General features: G+C 47.5%; 1 protein-coding gene across 2 annotated transcripts in view; it reads left to right on the top strand.

Moving 5' to 3' along the window:
- Nucleotides 1–6,048: 6,048 nt before the first annotated feature.
- CHST11 (carbohydrate sulfotransferase 11) overlaps nucleotides 6,049–25,577 on the top strand; it is a 254,950-nt gene continuing 235,421 nt past the window's right edge. Inside the window, exon 1 of one of the 2 annotated variants that reach the window (XM_046646552.1) lies at nucleotides 6,049–6,656. In XM_046646552.1, the coding sequence (XP_046502508.1) occupies nucleotides 6,554–6,656 (103 nt within the window). In that variant the 5' untranslated portion in view covers nucleotides 6,049–6,553. Of the gene's footprint in view, nucleotides 6,672–25,577 lie in introns of both variants that reach the window. The other variant, XM_046646551.1, reaches the window with a different exon arrangement.

Here is a 25,577-nt window from a genome sequence, read left to right as displayed (position 1 = left end):
AAAAAGGGCTTGTATCCAGAATATATTAAGAATTTAATAATAGCACAACTAATAAAAAGAAAAGAAACAACTAAAAAAATGGGCAAAAGATTTAAACAGACATTTCACAAAGGAAGATTTATGAACGATCAAGAAACACGTTGAAAAGATGCTCAACATCACTAGTCATCAGCGAAATGTAATTGAAACTACAATGGGATATCATTATACACTCAGTAGAATGGCTAAAATTAAAAAGACTGACAACATTAAGTGTTGGTGAGGATGTGGGACTCTCTTACTTTGCTGGGCATGCAAAAGGGTCTGGTCACTTTGGAGAAGAGCTAGACGTGTCTTATAAAGTGTCCAAGGTATTTGCCAGGATAAATGAAAACATTTATCCGTACAAAGACTTGTATGCAGATGTTCATCACATCCTTTTTCATATTAACTGGAAACAGTGTAAATGCCCATCAACTCTGATGAATGAACAAACAACTTGTGGTAAATTCATACTATGGAATACTACTCAGCCACAAAAAGGAATTAAATATTAACAGGAATGAATTTCAAAATAATTTTGTTGTCAAAGAAGCCAGACATGGCAGGTTACATACAGTATGATTCCATTCATATCGAATTCCACAAAAGGCAAAACTGAAGTGAAAGAAAGACGATCAGTGGTTGCCCAGGACCAGAGTCTGGGCGAGGGATCAACTGCAAAGGGGCAAGAAGGAACTCTCTGGAGACCTTCAATCTCGGTTGTGGTGATGGAGCTTAGACACCTGTATACAACTGCCCAAAAAATCAGAAAAATATTTGAACTTTCTTGCCTCTCTTTGTACGTATATTCCGCTTTGAAATGATTTCCATTTTGAATTACATCCGGGAGTGGAACATCCTAAAGTTTTCAGTCAGAGGTTCTCGGCGTCTTAATTTGGCCCTGGCCCCAAACATTGGAGGGCCTTTCGGTCATGTGTTGGCCACACTGGTCACCTCCAAGGCATCTGCTGGCCTTGTCCTCCAGGTTCCCTCACGTCAGTGGCTCTGTGACTTTCGTGCCATGCTTGGGGCACTGGAGTCTCTGGTGACACGGGGGCCACTGTGCCGGGTTCCAGCCTCCCTGGGTAACTGCAGACACCCTCGGCCTCCCAGGGCACGGGGTGGGCAGGCACTCACGCCTCCCTTCAGAAATCTCCCCCCAAACTCCCCCTTTTCTCCCCGGCATTATTTCTTCCATAGTTTGACATTTTTCTGCAGGAAAGTCTTTATCAAACCCCTCAGGCAAGGTTGCACAAGGCTGCTTGAAACAGACGGGGGGTGTGGAGGAGTGAAAAGTACAGGGGAACAAACACAGAGGAGTATTTCAATGAATTACCATGCCATGAATGTCAAAGTGTGCTTAAGAAATCCTAATGCCGTAACCGAGGAGCCCTAGGAGGCAGGGGTCCTGGAAAGACGGGACATGGGGGCATGTTGCAGGGCTGGCAGGGGAGAAAAGGAAAACAGTGAAGGCACCCAACAGTCACTGAGCGCCACGTCATCCTCTCTGGTGTCCTGTCCATCAAGGCAGCTCAGGCCACCTTCATTTTACAGGTGGAGAAAGTAGGGCTCAGAGAGGTGAACTGACCTGCCTCAGGTCACACAGGTCCATCTGGTCTGTCTAAGCCCTTAGCTGGACTGGAAAGGAGAAGAGAAGGGACCCTGGAGCCATTGCCGCTGCCTGGCTTCTGGCTTTGTGACCTTGGATCTGCCAACACCTCTGCGTGACCTGGGTATGTTATGTCACCTTTCTCTGCCTCAGTTTCCTCTTCTGGAGGGCTGTGGTGAGGGGAAATGTGGAAAGCACTTAGGACACGGCCTGGCCTGGAAAGAGCCATGTAAATGGTGTCTCCCACTGTGACCACAACGGAGTGGAAGCACTGGAGGTGGGGGCCAGGGGCAGCGAGATCGTCTGACTGGAGCTGAGAGCCTTCTGGTCACCTGGATGGGAGTTTGGGAGTTGACCAGGGGCCACCAGTTAAGAAATACTTGAGAGGGATGAGCGGCTCAGGGAGTGGAGCCGCAGAGGGTGGTCAAGGCCACCTGGAGTGGAGTTGGAGGGCCGGTGGGGTAGAGCCCGAGGGTCCAACAGGCTTCTTTCCCCAGAAATGGAGGTGTCTTTAGAGTCTGAACTAGGCAGAGGGGCACAGGGAGCATCAGAAATGGAAATAGCATAATAGTGGTATTTCTCTTCTTCTTCCTCTCTTAATTTTTTCCCTCATCTTGATCTCCCTTCCGTCCTCTCTCCTCTCCTCTTTTCTCTTTCCCTCTCCTTCCTCCTTCTCTTCCTCCCTCCATCCCTCTCTCCTCTCCTCCCTTCTCCCTTTTCTTTCCCTTTATCTCTCCTTTCTTCTCTCTTTCTCTATCCCGTCTCCCATCCCGTTCTCTCTTCCCCACCTTGTTCTAAAAACCCTGCGGAGAAGAGCCTGCTCTCAGAGCCATGTCATGAGTAACCCACTTGTGTACTTGCGGTTTACCTACCTGTAGAAAGTTTGTACCCTAAGATCTCCGCACGCTGTAGGCAAACGGTTTTCGATTCAACTCCACAAATATTTACTGTGCTCTGGTTAACTGTGCGTACTTTGTGCTGGAGGTGCCAGAGAGATGCAAATGGGCAAAGCCAGTCCTCGAGGAGCCAGGCTGGGGCCCCGGCTGATGTTGGCAGAAGACATGCCCCTCTTCCCCGAGGATGCTAAAGGGCCCTCTGTCTACCAGGGCCCACTTCTCTCCCCAAGAAAGTGCAGAAAGGGGCACGGCTGCCAGGTCTGCAAGATTTCAACAAGACAGTACATTGAAGGCGCAATCTACAGGAACGAGGTACAGCTCAGCCTGCCCTATTGCGGGGCTTGGTAAATATCTGTCAGTTCCCTGCTGGTGGCACACACAAGCTGGAATTCTGATTTTGCATCTATTTCTTCCTTTCCTATGAATTTTCCAAGCTCGTCCACATAAAGAGAACTTTCTCAACACATTTCCAGGGCCACACCAGGCTTTAAAATAGACAGGCCCCAGTTTCATTTCCATGTTGCTTAATTTAGAGAGTAAGGTTTACACCTAACGATCGACCAAGGTTTAGCCAGGTCCCGCGATGAGCACAGTGCCGATTTGCAAAGGGCGAAAGGGAATTAAGAAAAATGAGGGAAAATAAGATCTGGAGAGCGACTGGGGGACTGTTCTCAGAAATGCTTCAGGCTCTCTGACTTCCTGGCCTGGGTGTGACGTGGGGCAGTCTGTGAGTAGTTCTGGCCGATAAACGATGAACAGAAGCGACCCATGCTTCTCCTGGGCTGGATCACTGAATTGTGTGGGTGAGACCTCCTTTCCTCAGGCACTGCAACCGGCCTTGTTCTAGATGGACGCAGCTTCAGCTTCATCCTGGAAAAATACCCCGTGTACAGCCTCTCTGCTGACCCACAGCAGACGGGTGGTAGAGTGAAATGTAAGCCCTGGTTGTTTTAAGCCACTGAGGCGTGGGCTTGTTTGTTACTGCAGTGTATCTTTGCCTGTCCTGACTGATACAATGGGAAAACAGAAAGCCTGATTCGAGAGGCAGTCCCTCCTTTTCCCCTCTTCAAAGTTCAAAAACAATCTTCTCCTTTCTCTGCAGTCTTCTGAGTCAACATGGTCCTTTATCTGGCCAGTATTTGTCATGCAGCTTGAGTAAGAGGTAACAAAGTTTTGTTAGAATAGTAACGGAAAAAAAGCAATGACTCGACTTGTGGTTGGAAAGTTTACAGTGTCATGAGGGGAGACAAGAAAGGGAACCTTTTCCCTTGACCCTAATGTGCACAGAACAACAGAACCATTACCACGGACCATTACCACAGACTTCAGAGGTGATCTCATTTAACTTGCTAGCCCAAGAAGACATCACCTCTCCATCTTTGACTTATTTGTATCTACCAGGTGCCAGTCACTAAGCTGAGCACCAGAGAGAGACAGAGATGAATAAAACTCAGCCTAGTGGGTACAGTGACCCAAGAGGAGTTTGGACCTAGGGCTCAGGGCACAGAGGAGGAAAGAGGCCACTTCAGGAGAGAAATCAGGGAAGGCTTCTTGGAAGAGGTGGTAGTTTACCTGTCAAAACCTTACCCCTCACTGTATGTTTGGGCCAACTGCTGATTGTGGGAATGCAAAAATGAATGTTGGGCATGGCTCACCATCCTTCCCCATCCTGTGGGCCAACTCAACCCTCCACAACCCTCGAAGGATTAGACTTCTGACCTGTCCCTTGGCCCTGTGACTTCCTGCATGTCTAGGCTTTTGTTCAGACAGATTGTGGTCTCTGCCCTGAGATGCGAGAGGCCAGTTGGGCGACCTGGGAGCGAATCTCTTTCCCTCCCTGCTCTGTAAAACCAGGAATTAAATGAGATTCTAGGCAAAGTGTGGCAAGTACTCATCTAGGCACACTTCCGGCAAGAAATCCCTGCCTTGGTTGGGCAGGGCGGGGTGGGGGTGGGGTGTGGGGGGTGGCAGGTGTGCAGCTCCCACGCCCAGTCTCCTGTTGGGGGAATCACTGCAGAGTGACTTTGTCCTGGAGCTTGTTCAGCTCTGCTGCCTTTAGCAAGCAACTCATTCACCAGTGAGTACAAATTAATACAGTACAAACTGACTACATAAATATTGTGCCGTAATTGATTGTCTTCTGTAATCAAAGGCAAGGCTGCTGACTTTGTTACTTTCTCTACCTCTAGCTGGAGGAAAACTTGGGGGGAAGGGCCTTGAGGTTGGTGAGGTGGTTTTTGCTGCATGTAACTGTTTGCAAGTTGTGACTCTGATGTATTGAGAGGATAAAGCCCATTACATTCACATTCAATAAATATTTATCAAATGCCTGTTATGCGAGAGGCATTGAAAGACACATTATCTTATTTAATTATTAATTGAGTTGTAGTAACGATTTGATAATGCGGCACAAAAGTTAGATCATCTTTACAATAATATTTTCCCCCGGATATATATTATTGTTGGAATTTAAAGAATCCTTTAGCTTTCAGAAAAATGACGTAAACTTATAAGGAAAATAAATGGACATGGCAGTGCCTATCCCTTTGCTCACGGAAACCACAAAGGGCACGTGAAGAAGATCTTTGATTCTGGGTAGGAGATAAGGGGACTGGAGTAACCCAGTGTCTCCAGTTAGTACTGGGTAGGTGAGCCCATAATCTCCACACTGTTTGCCTGCATCCACTTTATTGATCGCTGAACAACCTGAAGGCATGGAACTGGACATTTTAAATCACTTCATACAATACAAGAAAGCAACGCCATCTTTCCGCTTACCTGCCAATGCTAAGGCGGCTTGGATTTTCCAGCAGTTGGTTAGATTTGGCTGTGAGGGACTTCTGGGGGCATCCTCTTAGATCCACCCTGCTGAGACTCGTGTCACTTCGGGAAGTCTGGAGGGACGTCTACCCTTTGGGAAGGCAGAGTTTTAAAATCCACAAACCCTTTTTGCCTTTTGGTGGGGAGTAGTGGGGGGTGGGTGTCAGAGACTTTGCATAAATCCCCAGGAAAGCTCAGTTGTCTCCTGACCCCTGCGGGTTGTAGGGTTTCCCTAACCTTGACCCGAAGGCAGCTGTCTTCAACCCCTTTCCAAAACGTCGCTCAAGTTGGACTGTCGTTTGAAAGACACGAAAACGAAACCGCCCTGTTCTGAGCGTCGGGAAAAGGGCACTGGCTCCCTGGGGGCCAGGGGCAACTTCCCGGCCAGCCTGCCCCGGGATTTCAAATAATCGCGGACCACCAGCCCCCTTCGCGCTCCAGGTGCCCAACCCGCTCCCCGCCACTTCCCTCTTCAAACGCCCGCAGGAGTGGGTGGCAGCACCGAGGCGATCTTATTCGTATTTTTTTCCTCCGGGTTTTGTCATGGAAACGCTGACACAACCTCCAGACGGCGGCCGAGCCCGGCCGGGGACTGAGGGCTTTTGGGACCCTGCGGGAGCGCGGCGCGCACTCCGCACTCCCCGGGAAACAGCTGGACGCGACCAAATCCCAGGCAGGGGCGGGGGGACCGCGACGCTCCGCCCCGGCGCTCGGGGCCCTCCCTCCTCCCGGCTCTCCGCCGGCGCCCTCCCTCGCCGGGGGCTGCGAGTTGCCTTTGGTAAAACCCAGCCCCGGAATATATAGATCATTGGAGCGCAATGAAGTAGCCTTTGGAGAGGAGGGAGGGGGTCCGTCCGACAGCCACAGCGGCCGCGCAGCGGCACCACCATCACCGCGCGCACCCCAGCCGCCCGGCCCGCGAGGAGGCAGCGGCGGCCGCGGGCGGGAGCGGAGGCGGCGGCGAGGAGCCGCGGGAGGAGCAGGAGCGCGCCGCCGCGGGGCCACGCATCTCGGCACTTCCAGAGCAACTCCGGCGCCTTCCACACCCCTGCCCGCGGCTGGGGGCTCCGTGGGGCCAGCCCGATCCTCCTTCCGATCCCTGCCCAGCCCTGCGCCTCCCGGGCTCCGCTCCGCGCGCCGGGGTCCCCGCTCCTGCGCCCCGGGCGCGCCTCCCGGACACCCCGGTCCCCGCAGCCAGGACAAAGCCATGAAGCCGGCGCTGCTGGAAGTGATGAGGATGAACAGAATTTGCCGGATGGTGCTGGCCACTTGCTTGGGATCCTTTATCCTGGTCATCTTCTATTTCCAAAGTATGTTGCACCCAGGTAGGGGGCGCGTTAGCGTGGTTTTGTTGGATATTTTCTTCTCTCTCGCGCTCTCGCTCGCTCGCTCCGCCTGGTTTCTGCCTTTTCCAACCTTACCTCTTCTCCCTCGGCCACCTCGGGGCTCCTTGCTACCCGGGGCTGCTTGGGTCCCCGACTCGGGATGGTGGGGGGAGGAGGGAAGATGTACTCCCTTCTCTTCTTCCTCCCGGATCCAGGCTGGAGGATGGGAACAGGAGGGGCGGTAGTGTTTTTTTTTCTTTGTGTCTCTTGTCTGTCTGTCTGCAAGGTAACAGGGCAAGGTAGAGGTTGTGGGAAGCCCCTGGGGTTAGGGAGTCTGTTTGAAAAGAACGGAACTCCCTCCCCGCTCGTGCCGAGGTCTGAGCATGAAAGTGGCGCCGGGAGCCGGCCGCCCTGCGCCCGGGCGCGCTGCCTCTTCCTGGTTGGGGGTACGGGGGCGAAGGGTGCGCGCCTCAGCGAGGTTGTGAGTCCCTGCGGCGAGCTGGGGAGCCCGGAGCTAGGCATCCGCATGTCCGGGGTTCGGCGCCGCGCTGAGCAGGTGTGGGGAGAGGTTGAGTGCCCGGCGCGGCCCCTCCGCCAGGCTGGGGAAGGGGCCCAGCGCCGGCTGTTTGCCCCCGAGGTTCGGCTCCTCATTGACCTTGCGACTGGTGCCGTGGGGCCCACCCCAATCCTCCTCCTGATCCTGCGCCGGGGAACTCAGAGCTCCTGGGTCATGCCGTGGCCACCGCAGTTTTGGAGGAAACTTTGGCCGGGTCCTGGGCTAATGGTCAGGTTGCATCCCCCATTCGTGGATCCCCAGCATCCAGAGTCCCCGGGGCCGTGTGGTAATGAGCCCCCTCCCCCAGCCCCCAGTGGCTTAGACAAGTTCCACATCTGAAATCCGGACTGAGAGAGAGAAACGAAGCTCGCCCCTTCCGAGGGGTGCAAAGGAAAGTTTGGGACCTGGGGCGGGAGGGGCGCCCTCGAGCGCGGCGGCCGCGGGTTCGCAGCTCGACTGCGGAGCCCAACAGGTAGACCCTTGCAAGGAGGCTTCTGGGGTAACGCGGGTCTCCCCGCCCAGCCACGGTTCCCTCCACCCCCAGCAGGCCCCCGCCGGGCCACGTTGGCTTCGAAATCCATTTTTTACGCCTCCGAGTTGCCTTTCTCAGTATAGTCACACAATAATTTGCTTTTATAATTGCAAGGAGGAGGGAACTGGAAACAGATTTCCTTCCAGGGAAATAGGGTTGGTGCTTTTCTTTTTGCCTCCCGCCTTCTCCTTTCTGTGTGTATCTAACACTTTCAGCAGACGCAGCCCCGAATTCATCCAGCCTGCGTTTGGGTCGACGGCAGAGGAATAAAGCTGTTCTTTCCATCAAACCGGCGGGACTGCCGGCTGCGAGATTGGAGATTCCTTGACAGCGCGGGGACAGAATGCCCCTCTGCCCCATTTGGCCTGGAGCAGCTGTTAAGGCGGCCACACTGCCAAGGATATGGTCAGACACCACCACACGTAACCTCAGGACATCCGAGCCAGCCTTGTAAAAGATGGCTTTTGTTTGCAGTTTCATATTTTTAGCTTCATGTCAGCAAACTACAGCAGTGTTTGTCTCCTCGCCCAACCCAGTGGTTGTGAAACTTCTAAGGGCATTTAAAAATGGACCTCGCTGGCATTCCAGCAGCGGGCAGGACCAGACAGTGGCATCCTGGAGACCAGGCCAGACTCCACCCCAGAGGGCTAGTGGACTGGGTGGTGTGCAAATACACTGGGGCTCAAACAGTTTAAACAAAGGGCTGGGTGATTTGTCTAGACTCTAGAGATGTGTTTAGGCCACTTAAAGTTTTCTCTGGACGGAACATGCCAGGTAATTCTCTGCAGAAATGCTTGGAACAAGGGTGACTATTAGCCTTCAGCAGGAATGCACTGTAACTTCTCTGTGCCTGTTAGTGTCCAGTGAAATGCTAGCTACAGTGAAATAATACTACTGTCCGTGGTTTTCATGCATCTTGGGCTTTGGGTTTCCTATGTGAGAATTAGGGAATACCTTTCCAGCCAGAGATAGCAGGAAGAAACTTCCAATTTGTAATTGGCACTTTGCTAAAATTTCCAGCTCTAGTTAGAATATTAAGTTGACTTACAAGTGGCATTAAGCTCTTTTCAGTCTAACCTTTTCCAAGGCTTTCTTGATAACGAACCTCTGTCCTTGACCCTCTGCTCTCAGCCTTTGCTTCTCTTTCTGGTCCCATTTCCTCCCAAGAAATGACATTGGTTTATTATTCGCGTCTCTATGAGTATGCTCTTCTGATATTTTTTCCCAGTCCACAGCAGATACTGCCTTCAGTACAGTCTGTTGATTGCAGAACTGCAGACAGTTCAATTGGAAGGTCTTCTTTATTTTGAATTACATATGGTTCCATGAAAACTCCATGTCAATAGTTTATTATTACATAGGACGTAAAAATATGCTTGGGAATCCATATTAAACGTTTTCTTTTTTCTTTTTTTTCACTTTATTAAATGACACTGTTGATGAGGGCTCATGCTAAATTGTTTTCCTGCTGCTCTGAATTTCTTTAAAAGTTACTGGATCTGTGCTTCTCTGAAGGATTTGGGGTAATGATCGCTGATCCCTTAGCCTGGCTCTGCAGTTTCAGCCTCCCAGCTCACCCTGCGAGAGGCAGAAGGGACCACAGCATGGCACAGATTGTGTTGCTAAAAATTTGGAGCCCTCTGGCAGGAGTTCCAGACACCTATATCCCAAATAGACAAGTAGTATTGCAAAAGAGATGGATTCCCGCCTTATTGGTGGCTAGAGAATACCTGGAGTATGTGATGGGGGAGAGAAAGAATAAAAGATGGGGGGGGGGGGGTGGGGAGTGGCTGGCTGTTTCTCCTTCTGATTCTCATCTGGGCTCTGTTATCTTTTGTACTTTTCTAATTCATAAACTTGAGTAGTTCATGACCTTGAGTAATTGATCTTTAATTTGGTTGGAGGTTCAGCAGAAGTGGGCCTTGTCAGTAAGGCAGTTTTCTTTAGATCTTTGACCCTCTGAGTTAATAGTCTTTGTTCAAAGCATATTTTTTAGGGCAGGTACCAGGTTTTAGGCCCTATTCTAATGCTGATGTTTTGCACAGTGCTTGACACAACGTAGGTTCTCAGTAAAATATTTGCTGGGTGAATGCGTGAAGTGGCTAACCTCTAGAAGACGCACTTCTCTGGTTTTTGGGAAAGTTGAGTCTAGCCTTGCCAAGAATGCCTGGTCGGTCAGTCTGGCTCTGCCCAGTGGGGACACTTCCTTCCTGGTCTCTGGAATCCCCTGAGATATGGATTCGTTTAAGCTCATCATGCGCCAGATAGGGGCATTCCCCATGGCCTAGATTGGCTCCCCCAAAGCGTGAGGCAACTGGGGCCACTGCTCCGTGTCCTGGGTACTGGGGAAGCTTGGCCTCATTTAGCCACTGGCCTGAAGAAACCCACCCACCCGCAGGGTGCAGGACAGATGCCTTCTGTGGGCGTGAGCTGCTCCTGAAGTCGGTGAGGATGGAACTACATGCCTGTGGTTTCTGCACGGGCTTGAGTCCATCAGCGAATGCATCCTCTGAAACTGCATCCCGGACCTTAAAGAGTCTCGCATACCTGCCCCAGACGCCGGCTTTGATGGAGCTGTGCCCTGCCAGGCAGAGCCGATAGGCCCCCGGCTGCATTTGAGTGTGTGAAGACAGCGCCTCTAAACCTTCCTTTTGTGTTCCTGCCTAGGATTGTGGTTTTGTTTGAAAGCTCTTGTTCACAGAAGAGAAGCCTGCAGAGGAGAAAGCCTTTTTCTCTCTCTCTTTTCTCTTCCTCTCCTTTTTCCTTTTGCAAAATGTTTACTTTCACTGTCGCCTGAAATTTCTTTGCTTTGGTTGAATGTAGTGAAAGATTATACCCTTTATTTAAAGACTTCTTGGGTTACCCTTTGTAGTTTTCACTTGATTAGATTGAAGGCAAACCGCTTTTGTATTATAATTTTAATCTAATTATAAACGTAATATCTGCTCATTTTAGAAAATTTAGGCAGTACAGAAGACAATCATCCATTCATTATACCACCACCTGGAGGCAACTAGTACTTTTTTCTATACATTATAGAATATTTATATTAAAAAAATAGTTGAGATCACATCATGCATCTTGTATCCTGTTTGATATTATGTATTTTAGACAAATACCTCATTATTGTGACTAGTTATTAAGTTTAAAGACAGAAAATTTAACCACAACCTTTTTAATTTATAGACTTGCATAGGCCTTCGCTCTCCCACCCCCACCTCTTTGCAGGAGATCAGTCTGGTATCATGGTTTTTTTTTGGCCTGCACACACTTACTTTTAAATTAGAGAATCTTTTTGCTTATATAAGAAATAAGTTTGAAGTCATACCAGTTCGTAGAGGCTGTTTTATGTTATCTGTCTGAAACTTCCTTTGAAAAGGTGTCAGGAGAGTCTTAAATGGGAGACGGCTATGAATCCTGAAAGCAGCAGTAAATAGCTGGAGGATAAGACATTTCCACTATGGGGTCCCCCCTTGGCAGTTTAAATGTTTGTGCCTCAGTGGGGCGTTTTCACGGCCGCGTAAGATGAGACACAAACACTTAGGCAATTTTCTTCGACAGTTAGAGGCACTGTTCAGGAGTCCTCGTTGTCATTGCCTTCTGAAATGAAAGTGGTGTTCAGGCTCCAGAGGAAGAGTGGGGGTGAGTGGGGGTGTTTCTGTCGGGGGAGGGGCGAGGGAGTCCACCCGCCAGCTGAGGGGCTGCTGTCTACATTTGTGTGTCTGGTTGAAGTCCGTTTGCTTGTGGCTGGCTCTATCAGCACAGCCATTTAAAAACAGGAAATCAAAGGCTTCCACGCACAGCACCACCCTTTCCCTTCCTTAAATCCACCCGAAGGACGAACTTCTCCTGAATCTGAGGGACGGCACGTGAGGAAGGCTCTGCTGAAGGCCACTGCCAGCAGGCTGCTTGTAAATTCAGATTCTGAGAGAAACCGGAAGTTCTGCTCACTCATTTTCTCTTTTTCGTTTTTCTTCTCTTGAATTCTGAGATCCCCGTCTTATCACAAGTGAAGACCAAGGCAGTTCTTCCTATGAGATCACTGAATAATCTGATGTGTCAATTAAAAATTCCTGGAACTGGTAATTTGATGCATCTTAGATCAACTGTGATTCAACAAAATGCAGGAACAGAGCTATTCTTTCTTTCTCTCTCTCTCTCTCTCTTTTCTTTCTACTCTGAGCCAGGTATTGCTCTAGGCACTGGAGATACAACACTAACATTTATTTCTGCCCTCATGGAACTTACATTCTGGTGGAGTAAGCAGACTTTAAGCAAATGCAGAAGTCAAATATGTAGCATGTCTGATGGTGTGAAGAGAGAAAAACAAAGCAAGGAAGATGGATGAGGGAGGTGAGAGGCCAGGGTTGCAATTTAATATAGAGGTAGCTAGGGAATGTCACTGATAAGATGCCACTGGAGAGCACAGACCTGGAGGAAGGGAAGGAGCTGGCCGTGTGTCTTTCTCAGGAAGAATGTTCCAGTCAGAGAGCAGCATAAGTCCCGTCCCTGAGACCCTGATGTGGGAACGTGCATGGCAGCTGGTCTGAGCATTGGGAGCAGCCAAAGACTATGAGGTGGAGAGAGACTGTGTGGGCCTTGACCTTGATTGGATGGGATGGAAGCCCTGGAGGGGTTTGTGCAGAGGACCCTGGGGGAGGGGGCCTGGACCAGTGGAAGCCCTGAAGCCTCTCACTTGCTCTTGGTGTTTATCTTCTGGCATTGGATAGTGCCCTTTGGTAAAGTGGGCGCCGTGTAAATCCTATTTCCCCTCTCCCCCAACCCCCAACTGAACCACCCTTCTTTCGCATTGTAAAAACAGTAACGTGCAAATCAGAAAAAGAGATTCGAGAATTGAACTGGTGAAGGAAACGATAAAGCCCAAATGGCCTGGAAAGAAACTAAAATCTACCCTGGGGATACCTTCTCCAAGGAATTTCTAGGTCTGTCTCTCTTGGAACTTCCAGGGTCAACCCTACATTAAATAACTTACTTCCACACCCTTCCCGTTCTGACTCTTACCAACTTCTTTAGTTAATCACCGAGGGACCAGTAATCGCAAGTCCTAAGACTGAGAATTGGTGCAAATTTCTCAAGCAGAGCAGAAAAGACTTAAAGACTTAAAGAGCTTGTGTTGGGAAATTCTTAAACAAAATGTTCAGGGTACAATCCATGGCCTTCTGAATAAAAGTAACCATCAACGTCCCCTGACTGATGTAAGCGCTCAGTAAGAATGTAGAGGTTGAATGGATTGATGATTTGGGGGTGAAAGACCGGGGTCCTAGTGTGGGGTTCCCCCACTTCCTAACCTCATGCATTACTGTATTTTATTGACACTAAGAGACTCATTTTTTCACATTTTCGTGTTTATGAAATTTGACCGTGTTGGAATTGATGATATCTTAGCTCTGTGCTGTCCTTTGATGGGTGGCCTTTTTCTTTGTTAGTGGGACATAAAGTAGCAGTGTGTCTTGCGGTTGATGCCCTCTGAGGCCACCTCTGTAAATTGTGAAAGTACTTTTGTAAACCGTGGCACACGCCATGACCTCAGTGAGGTAATGAAAAAGGGCTCTCCTGCCAGATGTGGGCTCCAGCTGAGGGCCTGGAAGTCCCCATGTGCCCTGATCGCCTGCTCCGTAAAGGCTTTGCCAGCACACAGGCTGTTGAGTCTTTTCTGCTCTGCTTGAGAAATTTGCACCAATTCTCAGTCTTAGGACTTGCGATTACTGGTCCCTCGGTGATTAACTAAAGAAGTTGGTAAGAGTCAGAATGGGGGGCTGGCCCCGTGGCCGAGTGGTTAAGTTCGCGCGCTCCGCTGCAGGCGGCCCAGTGTTTCGTCGGTTCGAATCCTGGGCGCGGACATGGCACTGCTCGTCAGACCACGCTGAGGCAGCGTCCCACATGCCACAACTAGAGGAACCCACAACGAAGAATGCACAACTATGTACCGGGGGGCTTTGGGGAGAAAAAGGACAGAATAAAAAAATCTTAAAAAAAAAAAAAAAAAAAAAGAGAGGCAAAAAAGGGAAGGGGTGGGAACAAAGTATTTTAAGTAGGGGTGGACCCGGGAACGACAAAGCCCAAATGGCCTAGAAATTCCTTGGAGAAGGTATCCCCAGGGTAGATTTTAGTTTCTTTCCAGGCCATTTGGGCTTTATCGTTCCCTTCACCAGCCCTTTTAGAAATGCATTGTGGTTGTTTGTTTGTTTGTATGTTTTCTTCTTTTGATTCAGCAAGGCATGGTTTCTGCCTCTAAGCTTGGCCCAGAGGTGCTTAGGAAACATTTAAAGAGTAAATAAATGATTCTCAAAGATGCCTCTGCTGCGTTTGCATAGAGCCCGGAGGGAAGAGCTCGGTTGGCTTCTCAGGTCCAGACACTTCTGGTGTGGTTTATTCCATTTGTCTCCCAAACCTCTTTGCTCCTGGTCTGCTAGATTCAGCCAGGGTTTAGGGCAGGAACTAGAAAGTGGTCTAGGTATTTTAAGCAGAAAGGTATTTAATGGAGGGAACCTGGAGCTTATAAAATTGTTGGGAGGGCTGGAGGTGTAGAGCTCTTGGCTGGGTCTCCAGGCATGAGTCCCAGTTAATAGCAGTACAGTCATGTGCCGTGTTAATGACATTTTGATAAAAAATGGGCGGCATATACGGTGGTGGTCCCATAAGATGGGTACGGTACAGACTGGGTGTGGAGTAGGCTATACCGTCTAGGTTTGTGTAAACGTACTCTGTGATGTTCCTACAATGATGAAATTGCCTAACATTTCTCAGAATGTATCCCCATCATTAAGTGTCTTGTGACTGTGGTATATATAATGATTTATAAACAAACATATATTGGCATGGCTGCTCAAAACTGACCCACCGGGGGTGCTGCTACCTCTGAGACTTTCCCTGGAACTCCTGAGTGCAAGAACCAACTGATGACATTGAGAACCAAGGATCAGAAATCTTCATTCCAGAATCCGGCAGCTTCCCCACTGCAGCTGCCTCTCAACACCCAGAAGGCTGGAGAGTGGACCCTGTAATGCTGTTGCAAAAAGCCGTGTTGTCTCCACCACCATGTTTGCCAGCAGCAAAACAACCGAAAGGTGGGAAGATGGCCTCTCACTCATGTCTGCTTTCTAAATCTTGAGTGAGTGCTTCTCTTTAGGGGAACCAAATTCTCATCCAGAGCCCTGGCTTCTAGGAAGCCTGGGAAATACAGCTTTTAAATGCCCAGCCTTTGCAGTCTAGAAGGGCCTTCTAGAAGGAGGGGTGGAATGGATGATGAGCCAACATTCACAGTGCTCAGCACACCCTATTGATAAAACAAATTTGAGTAGTCATCCCCAATATATTTTGTTTATAAGTAATTTATACATTATTCCTACCGTTATCTAAATATCTAGGATATGGATATTTCTAACTTTCCAGCAATAAGTGATTGTAAGTCCACATCTTCATTATTGTCTAGATAAGTCTGTTGGCCGACTCCTTGTCGCCTCTGAGTCTATCGTCCTTTTTGCCTTGTAACGTGGTGTCTGAAGACTCGCAGACTCGGAGAGAGAGGAATGCCATTTTCTCGTGTGTGTGCGTGTCGTGAGTATTATCTCCAAGCTGTGGTTTCTTGGCTGGGGTCTCTTAAGCCTCTATTCCATTTTGTGAGGATTAGCTTAGGTGAAAGTAAATGTAATCTGTAAATCTACTTAGGATTCAGTTGGCAGTGGTGATCCACTGACCCGCTCAGAGCAGTGGGGTTATTGAGGCGGCCACTACAGGCGTTTCACTTTGTCGCCCTCCGTCCCCCTCCTCAGGATACCTGAGTTTCATAGATGACCTGTAACTTGATATGACAGGTTAGATGGAGGTGTTGGTGTTAATTCGTATTTTTGACATCAGTTAAATTTCTTGTTTTAGATTAAAATAGAACACCTGATGTTTCCTTCCCAGACCCCTTCGTGGTGGACTTCCACTAGACTTGTCTTGAAGGTGGTGGGTCATTGTCAGGATCTGCCGCAGCCAACTTTGGGTAAAAGTACAGTATTAACCTGGCGCTGGTTCTGTGGGGGTGAGTCAGAGTTTGGCTTTAGATAAGTACTGTGGATAGAACTGGTATCTCCAATATTACCCACTCACAGTGCAGTTCTCACTCGAGTAGATGTGGCTAGAGATAAAGAAACCCAGTAATATAAGTGTTTAAGTCCTTATGAATGTCTTGAAAGCCTGGGGAAGAAAACCCACCAAGCTAACTCAAGTGCAGTAGGCGGGTGGCTGGGTTTCTGTTAAAAGCTGTTAACTTCAGAGGATCCCAGAAGAGAGAAAACACAAAGGGCCCTCTGAGGTAGTGTTGTAATGGAATGCTTCACATTTCTTAACGGTTGACGTCTTTTACCATTAATATCATTGTACGTGGTCACTCGCCACAGTGAAAAGAATGCCGAATTTGCAAGCTGGAGACCAGATTTCAGGCCTTGGCTGTCTCCTGTGGCCATTTGACGTCATTCAGGTGATTTTTGCTGAATTCTTATTAAGAGTTAGGCTCTGTTCTAGGTGCTGGAGATAGAGCAGGGACCAAACAGACAAGAATCCGTGTCCTCATGGAACATTCTCCTGGAAGAGACACAATAAACAAATGCATGTTAAAAATATAGAGTATGCTTGATGGTGACAAATGCGACAGAGAAAAAATAAAGCAAGGAAGGAGGCTGTGAAATGGAAGCCGTGAGGGGGCTGCGGTTTTAAATAGGGTGTTCAGGGAAGGCCGCCCTGAGAAGGTGGTTTAGAGCTGGGAGGAAACGAGGATATGCAGGGGGCGAGTTGAGGAAATAATAAAGATATTTATTGGGTATTTACTGAAGAGTGACATGGGTTGGGTGCTTATAAGATTCCTGTGAGGAATAATATATATTAAGGTACACACTGTTATTATCAACATTTTACAAGGGGGGAAACTGAGGCATAGAGATTGTCACTTGTCTAAGGTCACAAGGAGAGGAATTGATGGAACTAGAATTAAACCATCTGCTGCTCTGAATGTCTAATAGGGGCCCTCAGTTGGGGGCGACCCCTTGCCCCCTGCATTTGGAAATGTGTAGAGATGCTCTTGGTTGTCCCAAGGATTGAGGACATCAATTTAGTGAGTAGGGCCAAGGATGCTGGACGTCCTGCAAAGGGTGGGGTCTTTCCACCCATCAGAGTCATCCTGCCTGAATGCTGATAATGCTCCTCCTTGAGAAATAGCTCAAGACTCTCCACGGCATCTGGCACAGTACTTGGCCAACCCCATGACTCGGGCAAGTGCAGGGCACATCACAGAGGCTTAATGGTTGATTGAATGAGTGACTGAGTGAAGTCACGAGCTCAGAGATTTGGTCCCCTCCTTTGCCAAGTAGAGGTAGTAATGTTATTCCTCTTACGTGGTGGTGGTGCTGAGGATGAAATAAGAAATTAGATGTGAAAATGCACTGAATATGCATGAAAACCAGGATACATATATTATTGTTATGATAAATATATTGTGGTTCCTCATTCTAAGATTTTAATCTTCCTGCTTACAGCAATGCTGTTGTATTTAATTCTGTTTGGAACCTGAGCGAATGTTTATCCATTTCATATGTGTGCCCTATACTGTAAGGTTTACTAAAAGGGTCCAGCTTCTAGACTCCCATGAACATCTTCCTTCCGTATGCGCCGGCCCGCTGTCTGCTGTGCTGGCGCACCTCCTCGCTCAGGCCAAAACTTCGCTCTGCCTCGGTGTAGCGTTTTGCTAAAGCGGAGTTTATTTGGTGAAAAATCAGCCTTGTGGTTTTCTGCTGAATACTGAGGCCGTAGCTTTTCCCCCAGTTATACACCTAATTACCCCTCGATTTCCCATTAGCTTTAAAAAGTGACGCTTGAAAAATAAAACATGGGGCACACGTCAGTGCCATTTCTGAAGCTGAACTTGGAGGAGGATGAAAAGTCGTTTTAGAAGACTAGCGGCTGCAACCCAGCACAGCCTCCTCTGGTGGGTGGCAATCGCAGCTGGGGCAGAGGCCTGTTTCCGCCCACTGTCACCGGAGCAGGTACTGAATTTTAGTTAGAAGACCGTAATCCTGATTTGGGCTGGGCCCAGGGTTCTTCAACTTGAGGCCAAGGGCATATTTGATGCTCTTCCGTGCTCCGCCCTGGTCCCTTGGAGACAGTCCCTGCTGAACTTGATGCTTAACTGAGGGTGGGGGAGTCCATTTGTCATTGTTCCTGGTTCTTTACTAGTTGAAAAAGTCTTTATCTGTTTACGCACATGGCTCTCCAGATGACCCTACCATCTCACCTAATTATTGATTTAGACAGTGGTTCTCAACTGGGGACGATTTTGCTCCCTTCTCTGCCCCCCTGCAGGGGACATTTGGCAATGTCTGGAGACAATTTGGTTGTCACACCTGGAGGGAGGTCCTACTGTCATCTAGTGGGTGGAGGCCAGGGACGCTGCTAAACATCCTACAATGCACAGGACAGCCCCCCTCCCCCCCCCACCCCACAACACGGAATAATCCAGCCCAGAATATCAATAGTTGGGAAACCCTCATTTAGATTCAGTATTTTTCTGATGCTTTACTAAAAATAGCGCTAGAAACAACGATTGCTTACTGAGTACTTACTGTGTATCAGACAGTATGCCAACTGCTGTACTGGGATTATCACATTTAAACTTCACCACAACCTGGTGAGGTGGGCGTTTATCATTCCCATTGTACAGATGAGGAAACTGAGCCCGAGAGAGGTTAGGGAGCTTGCCTAAGGTCACAGAACTGGAAAGTTGGAACAGGATCCCAGCCTGGGTCTGACTGACACCACAGATGGTACTCGTCAGCCCACCAGCATATCCCATCTACGTGTTCTTGGTTTCAGCTAATTAGGTCAAGGAATAATTATTTTATAAGGGCCTTAAGCTCAGCTGTAGACTCCAAGTGGAACATTCAGTGATAGCCCCTTCTCCTCTTACCCTACACTCTATCCCTGGGTGAGCTCATCCCCTCTTGGGGCCAGTGCTATTGTCTGTTCAGATGACACTCACTTCTCTTCAGTTTGGATGTGTCCTGAGGTCAAAGTGCAGTTCATATGTACCTTCTGTGTGAAACCTTCATCCATCCCATCTGGTCAGAATAAGGGGATGGATGTCCTTCCTCTGCATCCTATGGTACTTTGTGCATGCACGTACTCTGCCACATAGTCGTGTGTCGCTTAACAGTGGGAATGTGTTTGGAGAAATGCATCGTTAGGCGATTTCGTCGTTGTGTGAACCTTGTAGAGTGCATTTAGGCAAACCTAGATGGTGTAGCCTACCGCACACCTAGGTTGTATGGTACTCATCTTAGGGGACCACTGTCGTGTATGCGGTCTGTCATTGACCGAAACATCCTTACGCAGCACGTGACTGTATTGGCTCGTTAAGAGCAGGCCATGTCTTGTTTACCACAGTATCTCAGCATCTAGAATAGAGCCTGGTACAGAGTAGTTGCCTTAGTCTGTTTGAGCTGCTGCAACAAAATACCACAGACTGAATGGCTCATGAACAACGGGAATTTATTTCTCACAGCGTGGAGGCTTGAAGTCCGAGATCAGGGTGCCAGCATGATGGAGGAGGCCTCTTTTCCAGGGTCCAGACTTCTTGCTGGGTCCTCACATGGTGGAAGGGGTGAGGGCGCTCTGGGCCTCTTGTAAGGCCACTACCCCCCTTCATGAGAGCTCTGCCTTCACGACCTCGTCACCTCCCAGAGGTGCCATCTCTTAACACCATCACCTTGGGCATTGGGTTTTCAACATGGGAAATTTGGGGGGACACAAAATTTAGACCATAGCGGTGCTCACTCAGTAAATATTTATTGAAAGAAGGAATACATTGATGATAATTGATGACCAAGAAGAAAATCTTCCTTTGGGGGATGGCAGGTATGGAGTGTTCAGCCATTTCCATTGCTGATTTGATTTCCAGGTTGATTCTGCAGTGAGTGAGCTGCCAAGTTAGAGAGCAAAGAACAACTCATTTAACTAGTAGCAAACTACAATCGTGGCTGGATGTAGACACAGCCAAAAAAATAAACAGCTATCAAGGATGTGGTTATTATGTGCTGTAACCATAATGGTAAGCAGTGTGTCCCAGGAAGGGATCTGCTCATTCAGCTCAGATGGGAGGGTCTGAAATAAGACTCTCCTTGAGCAGTTCTGTCCGACAGAAATGTACTCTCAGCTCATACTTAACTTGAAATTTTCTAGTAGCTACTTTAAAAAAAGGAAAAAGAGACAGGTGAAATTAATATCTAAAATATTCTCATTTTAACAGGCAATATTAAAAGTTATTGAGATATTTTAGATTTAGGGGGTTACTGCATCTTCGGAAATCCAGTGTCCATTTTATCCTTATGACACATGTCAATTCAGACTCGCCACATTTCAAGTGTTCAGTAGCCACGTGTGGCTGGTGGCCACCATCTTGGATAGTCCGGCTCTGAAGTATTAGAGAGCATATTGTGCCTTGGATTAGGGAGTTTTGTTTGCTTTTGTTTTTGTTTTTTGCCCTTTCTCCCTTTATTTAGGGACATGTTTTCTTTCTTGGGTTTAAGCTATGCCTTTTGGGAAGAATGTTGACTCTCTTAGGACTCTATGTGTTCAATAAGAGATATTAGTTGTGGAGTCGTATGTGTATCGCTAAAGTAATTTCAGGCCTCTAAGGTGTCTTCCAAGTCTGCTGGGTACTCAAGCGCCATCTAAAGCTTGACCCCACTAATGAGATCCTAAAACACTCTGCAGTGTAGAGAGAGACACTGTTATCAACTCCATTCTGCAGATGAAGCCATGGAAACTCAGAGGGCTTCAGAGGATTGCTTACATTTGGTTTAAAATGGTTCTGACACAACCGTATGAGTTCAAAGACTGGCCCAAGGAACATGCATTCTGTTGGGGTGGACAGAAGCACACATGATTAACTGTTTGATGGGGCCAAGTGTGATTGGGGTTACAAAGAGAGACAAACTGCTGAGGAAGGAGGGAGGGGGGTGAGAGATTTGGAGTGAGGGTGTTGAGGAGGACTTCACGGGAGAGGTGATGTCGGCCCTGGGCCCTGAAGGATGAGTGGAGATTTGCTAGGGGACAAGGGGAGACAGACTCCAGGAAGGAGAGTGGTGTCTGGGAACACAGGGTGGAGAAGTGGGTCGGCAGTGGACCTGGAGGGCTGACTGCTCTCAAGTTTGAATTTTATTCTTAGGACCCAGGGAGCTATAGAAGGGTTAGCATCTCCTGCTTTTCAGAGGATGAAATTTAAGCTCAATTTAATTACACTCTCTTGTTGCATTAGAAGGACAGACGTCTTCAATGCACTTTCTCAAAATGAACTCGGGGCCGTTTTGAAATAGTTTCTATTATTATCATTTAATGGGAGGTAAGAAGATTATTCATGAATGTCTAAAGTGCAAAGTAAGAAATGGCTTAAAAGTGCTCTGTGACGGATTTAAACCTCAGCTGTTTGCCTTACTTGTGCCAAAATTATAGGCCGTGGAAGCTGAGTTTCAGTCTCTCAGTTGCTAATGCTGCCCCTGGTTCACCCTCAGACGGGCCCTGGAAGCAGTGGCAGGAGAAAGGGAAAGTGTGTAAATAGTTGCCGGGGGGTGGGGGGGGGGGAGAGTTTCTTGCTTCAGTGTGAGCTCCTGGGTCCATCTGGGGTCAGGTGGTCTCTGTGGGCTGCCCTGAGGATGAGCAGTGTAGACTAGAGAACCAAATCAGACACTTCCTCCTGGGAGCCAAGACCCAAGGGTCAGGCTTTGGGGCCCCAGGAGACTCGCCCTGTGGGCTGTGTGTGGCGTCTGATGTCATTGTCCCCCTGAAAGAGGCTGCCCTATGTAATCTTCATATCAAAAGGCTGCCTCTTTGGGATGTCCTCACTTCTAGGCTGTGGGAGACAGGATGGCTCGATTGGAGAGCTCACACGAAACGTAAAAAGGCATCTCTGGCTTTCAGAATCACGTTGGGGAGCATTGCGCTTGTACAGAGCTGAGGGCCCCCCTCATTTCCTCTGTTAGACTGTAGCACTTGATACCCGTTGGTAAATATCCTAGAGCTGGTTTCCTCTTAGAGGTATCTTGCCACTTTGATCCTCTTTTTTTTTTCCCCACTAAAACAACAACACACAGGGAGAACTCTCCCAAAGGCTTAATTTTAACAAACAGTCATATAATGTCATCGCGCATGTGCAGCCTTTTTTAAGGAGGTGTGTGGCCGTGCAAACTACAGGGCTGGTTTCTGGACTCAAACATGCAAATTTGTAGGGATTTAGGGCTTAGGGATTGGGAGGGCTAATTAAGGCAGTACTTATTATTGGGAGTCTATGCCGAAGTATTGGAATGGAGATTATTTTGAAAATGAAAGAATTAGGTGGTGAATCCTTTAAGAGCCAAGGTTTTATCGTACGTCAGGCTTTCTGTATAATTTTGCTGTTGAAGAATGGAGGTGCAGGTGTGAAGTCAGAAACTGAACAGGCAATCTTTTAGTCACTTGTAATCAAACAGCTTTTGTTGGGAGAGCGCGCGCCATCCTAGAAAGGACAATTATGTGCTTAAAAATATTAACCAGGAGCGGTGGCCGTGCTCATTTTAGAGTAATCCATTTAATTCGGGGGTGGGGGGAGTGGCTCAGGGCCCTTTCCTAGGGGACTCCAGAGAGGACTCTTTGTCTGCTTGTGCAGACTTTGTTTCCTATGTCTGTAAAAGCAAATCGAGATTTTAAAAATAAATACATTTCTGATAGTAAGTGCCTTCTTGCCAGTGGGATTCGAACCGCGTCAAGGATGTTGTCATTGGAAAGTCATAGAGACATTCCTCCTTTATTTTCATAGGAAATAAACGAGCGATGGACTGAGAGCGCTAACTTCTCAGCACATCGGCCTCTGCGGTCGTCGCTAAGTGTTACTTTGTAAAATTCGTCAACCCTGGCAGGAAGGGGAGGGGCAGTTAAGTAGACGGGGCGCCACGTGGGGGGTCAGGAAACTTGGGGTCTAGTCTTGGTTCTTCTGCTCCCTACTGGGGACCGTCTCCTGTGTTCCTAACAAATGTAGACGTTGGCGGTTTGCAAACCACTCCTCCAAGCCCAAGGGGTCCAGAGCAGAAAACTTAAGGTCATGGAGGGTGGCAGTAACCCCACCCTCATCCGAGTGGCTCCTTGCCTATCTATATCATATTTTGGGGTTCTGAGTAAAATTTTGTTCGAAGAAAGTATGTCAAGGCTAAAACCATCAACAGCTTTGCACTTCACTGCTGGGACTATTTCTAAGACTTTCTCGCAATTCAGATCTTGTTATGATGGCAGTTCTCAAAATGGATACACATTTACAGTTAGGGTTAAATCATAATTGAAGTGAATAATTACTGTTAATAAGGTATGAAGAGACTGACATCTATCTGCCCCTCCGTCCATCACTCAAACATTTATTGACCAAACATTTATCTGACTAAAGAGACAAATCTAAATAAGAGTTAGTTCCTGCAGTCAAATAACTTGCAATTTAGCAAGTGGCGACAGACCCATAATTGTTAGCTGTTATGCTTTGTAATAATGGCCATGGGCGGCTGGAAAAAAGGAGTAATTAGTTTAGGGGAGGTCAGACCTTGACAGAGAAGAACATTTGAGTTGGACTCTGGTCATTCATTCAGTTGTTCACAGGCATTTAGGGAATGGGTGTCGTGGGTGCCATGACCGGTCCACGTGCTGGGGAGACAGCCGGAGACAAAACAGACAAGGTCCTGCTCTCAATGGAGATGACAGTCTTGGCGTACGATTTATCAAGTGGCGAGGTTGAAGACACCACTGGCTCCTTCTCCACCGTCGCCCCCTCCCCTGCCCTGCAGTGTCAAAATAAAGCAATGTTTTGTGTATATATATATGTGTGTATATATATATATATTTTCTGGTTATAAACTTAATTCAAGTGTTTAATTTTGAAAAAAGGGACCCATTTCCAAAAAAGTCACCCTGATCCCTTCCATGCAAGAAGGATCTCTGTTAACCTTTAGTTTGCTTTTCTGTTTATTTATTTATTTTATAACCAAAATAACTCTTTTTTGAAAAATTGAGGTCACATTGATTTATAACATTATACAATTTTCAGATGTAGATCATTATATTTTGACTTCTGTATAGACTACATCATGTTCAGCACCAAGAGTCTAGTTTCTATCTGTCACCATACACATGTGCCCCTTTACTCCCTTCATCCTCCCCCCAAACCCCTTCCCCTCTGCTAACCACCAGTGTGTTCTCCATATCTATGTGTTTGTTTGTTTATCTTCCACATATGAGTGAAATCATACGGTAATTGTCTTTCTCCGTTTGACTTATTTCTCTTAGCATAATACCCTCCAGGTCGATCCATGTTGTTGCAAATGGCAAGATTTCAGCTTTTTTATGGCTGAGTAGTATTCCATTGTGTATATATACCACATCTTCTTTATCCATTCATCAGTCAGTGGGCACCTAGGTTGCTTCCACGTCTTGGCTATTGTGAATAATGCTGGGATGAACATAGGGGAGCATGTATCTTTTTGAATTAGTGTTTTCATGTTCTTTGGATATAGTCCCACAAGTGGAATAGCTGGATTACATGGTAGTTCTATTTTTAATTTTTTGAGGCATCTCCATACTGTTTTTCCTTAGTGGTTGCACCAATTCACATTCCCACCAGCAGTGTATGAGGGTTCCCTTTTCTCCATGTCCTCCCCAACACTTGTTATTTTTTTGTCTTCTTAATCATAGCCTTTCTGATGGGTATGAAGTGATATCTTGTAGTTTTGATTTGCATTTCCCTAATAATTAGTGATGGTGCACATCTTTTCATGTGCCTGTTGTTATATATGTTTATATATATGTAGGTAGATACATATATGGATATATAAATATTAGAGATAAATGTATATATATTTACAAAGATGAAATCATCATGCATATATTATAGTGTGTCTTGCTTTTGTCACTTAGTACTGAATCATGGGTATTTTCTCATGTCATCCAATTTTCTTGGAAAACACTGTAATATTCCATCATACGGATCTGTTATCATAGGATGGAATTTAGTCATTCTCTTTTGTTGAACATTTTTGCAAAAAGTTTTCCCTTTTAAAAAATTGCCATGGTACACCTTTTGTACCTAAATATTTGTCCAGGTTTCTTGAAAATAAATTTCAGAAGGGGAATGCATAGGTTATAACCTTTGAAGGCTCTAGATAGGTGTGGCCGAATAGCGTTCTAGATGGTTGTATCCATTTATGCTCCACCAGCAGTAGATGAAAATGTTGGTCTTACTGATCTCAGCCAGTTTGGTCTAGCTGTCGTCCAGATTCCCATCAGAGCCTCCCTCAGTCTCAGCGTGGATGCTCTTGTGTAAGTTTTGGTCTGCACTAGATTACAGGCTTCTGGAAAGCACAAACTGTGTCCCCGGTGCCTGGCCTATCACAGACATGTAATAAAATAAACGTCTGTTGAATATGTGCTTGCATGTCTGAGTGAATGCACCAAGACGGGTAGGGGTCAGTTTCCCATGACAACTGGGAAGAGACTGGAGCTTCTGTCATTGTCCCAGAGTACCTTATCAATGGCCTTTCAGGGAAGGAGAAGCTCATCGATAGACAAGTGCTTGTCTGAGAGCTGCCTCCACGGTCTTGGTGCATGTCCTAGGGGCCTGTAGGTCATCCTCAGGGTTGAAATGCCATTACAAGCTGTGTCTTGACTGCTTACTCGCTGGGTGCCCTCACCTGTCTTAAATCATTGTCTTCTCAACAGCCTGGCGAGCGAGGCACTGTCCTCATTCTCTCTTTTA

Source organism: Equus quagga, chromosome 19, assembly GCF_021613505.1.
Source record: "Equus quagga isolate Etosha38 chromosome 19, UCLA_HA_Equagga_1.0, whole genome shotgun sequence".
Taxonomy (NCBI): Eukaryota; Metazoa; Chordata; class Mammalia; order Perissodactyla; family Equidae; genus Equus; species Equus quagga.
Note: the sequence above shows the minus strand (reverse complement) of the source record. Positions and strands in the feature narration are given on the sequence as shown.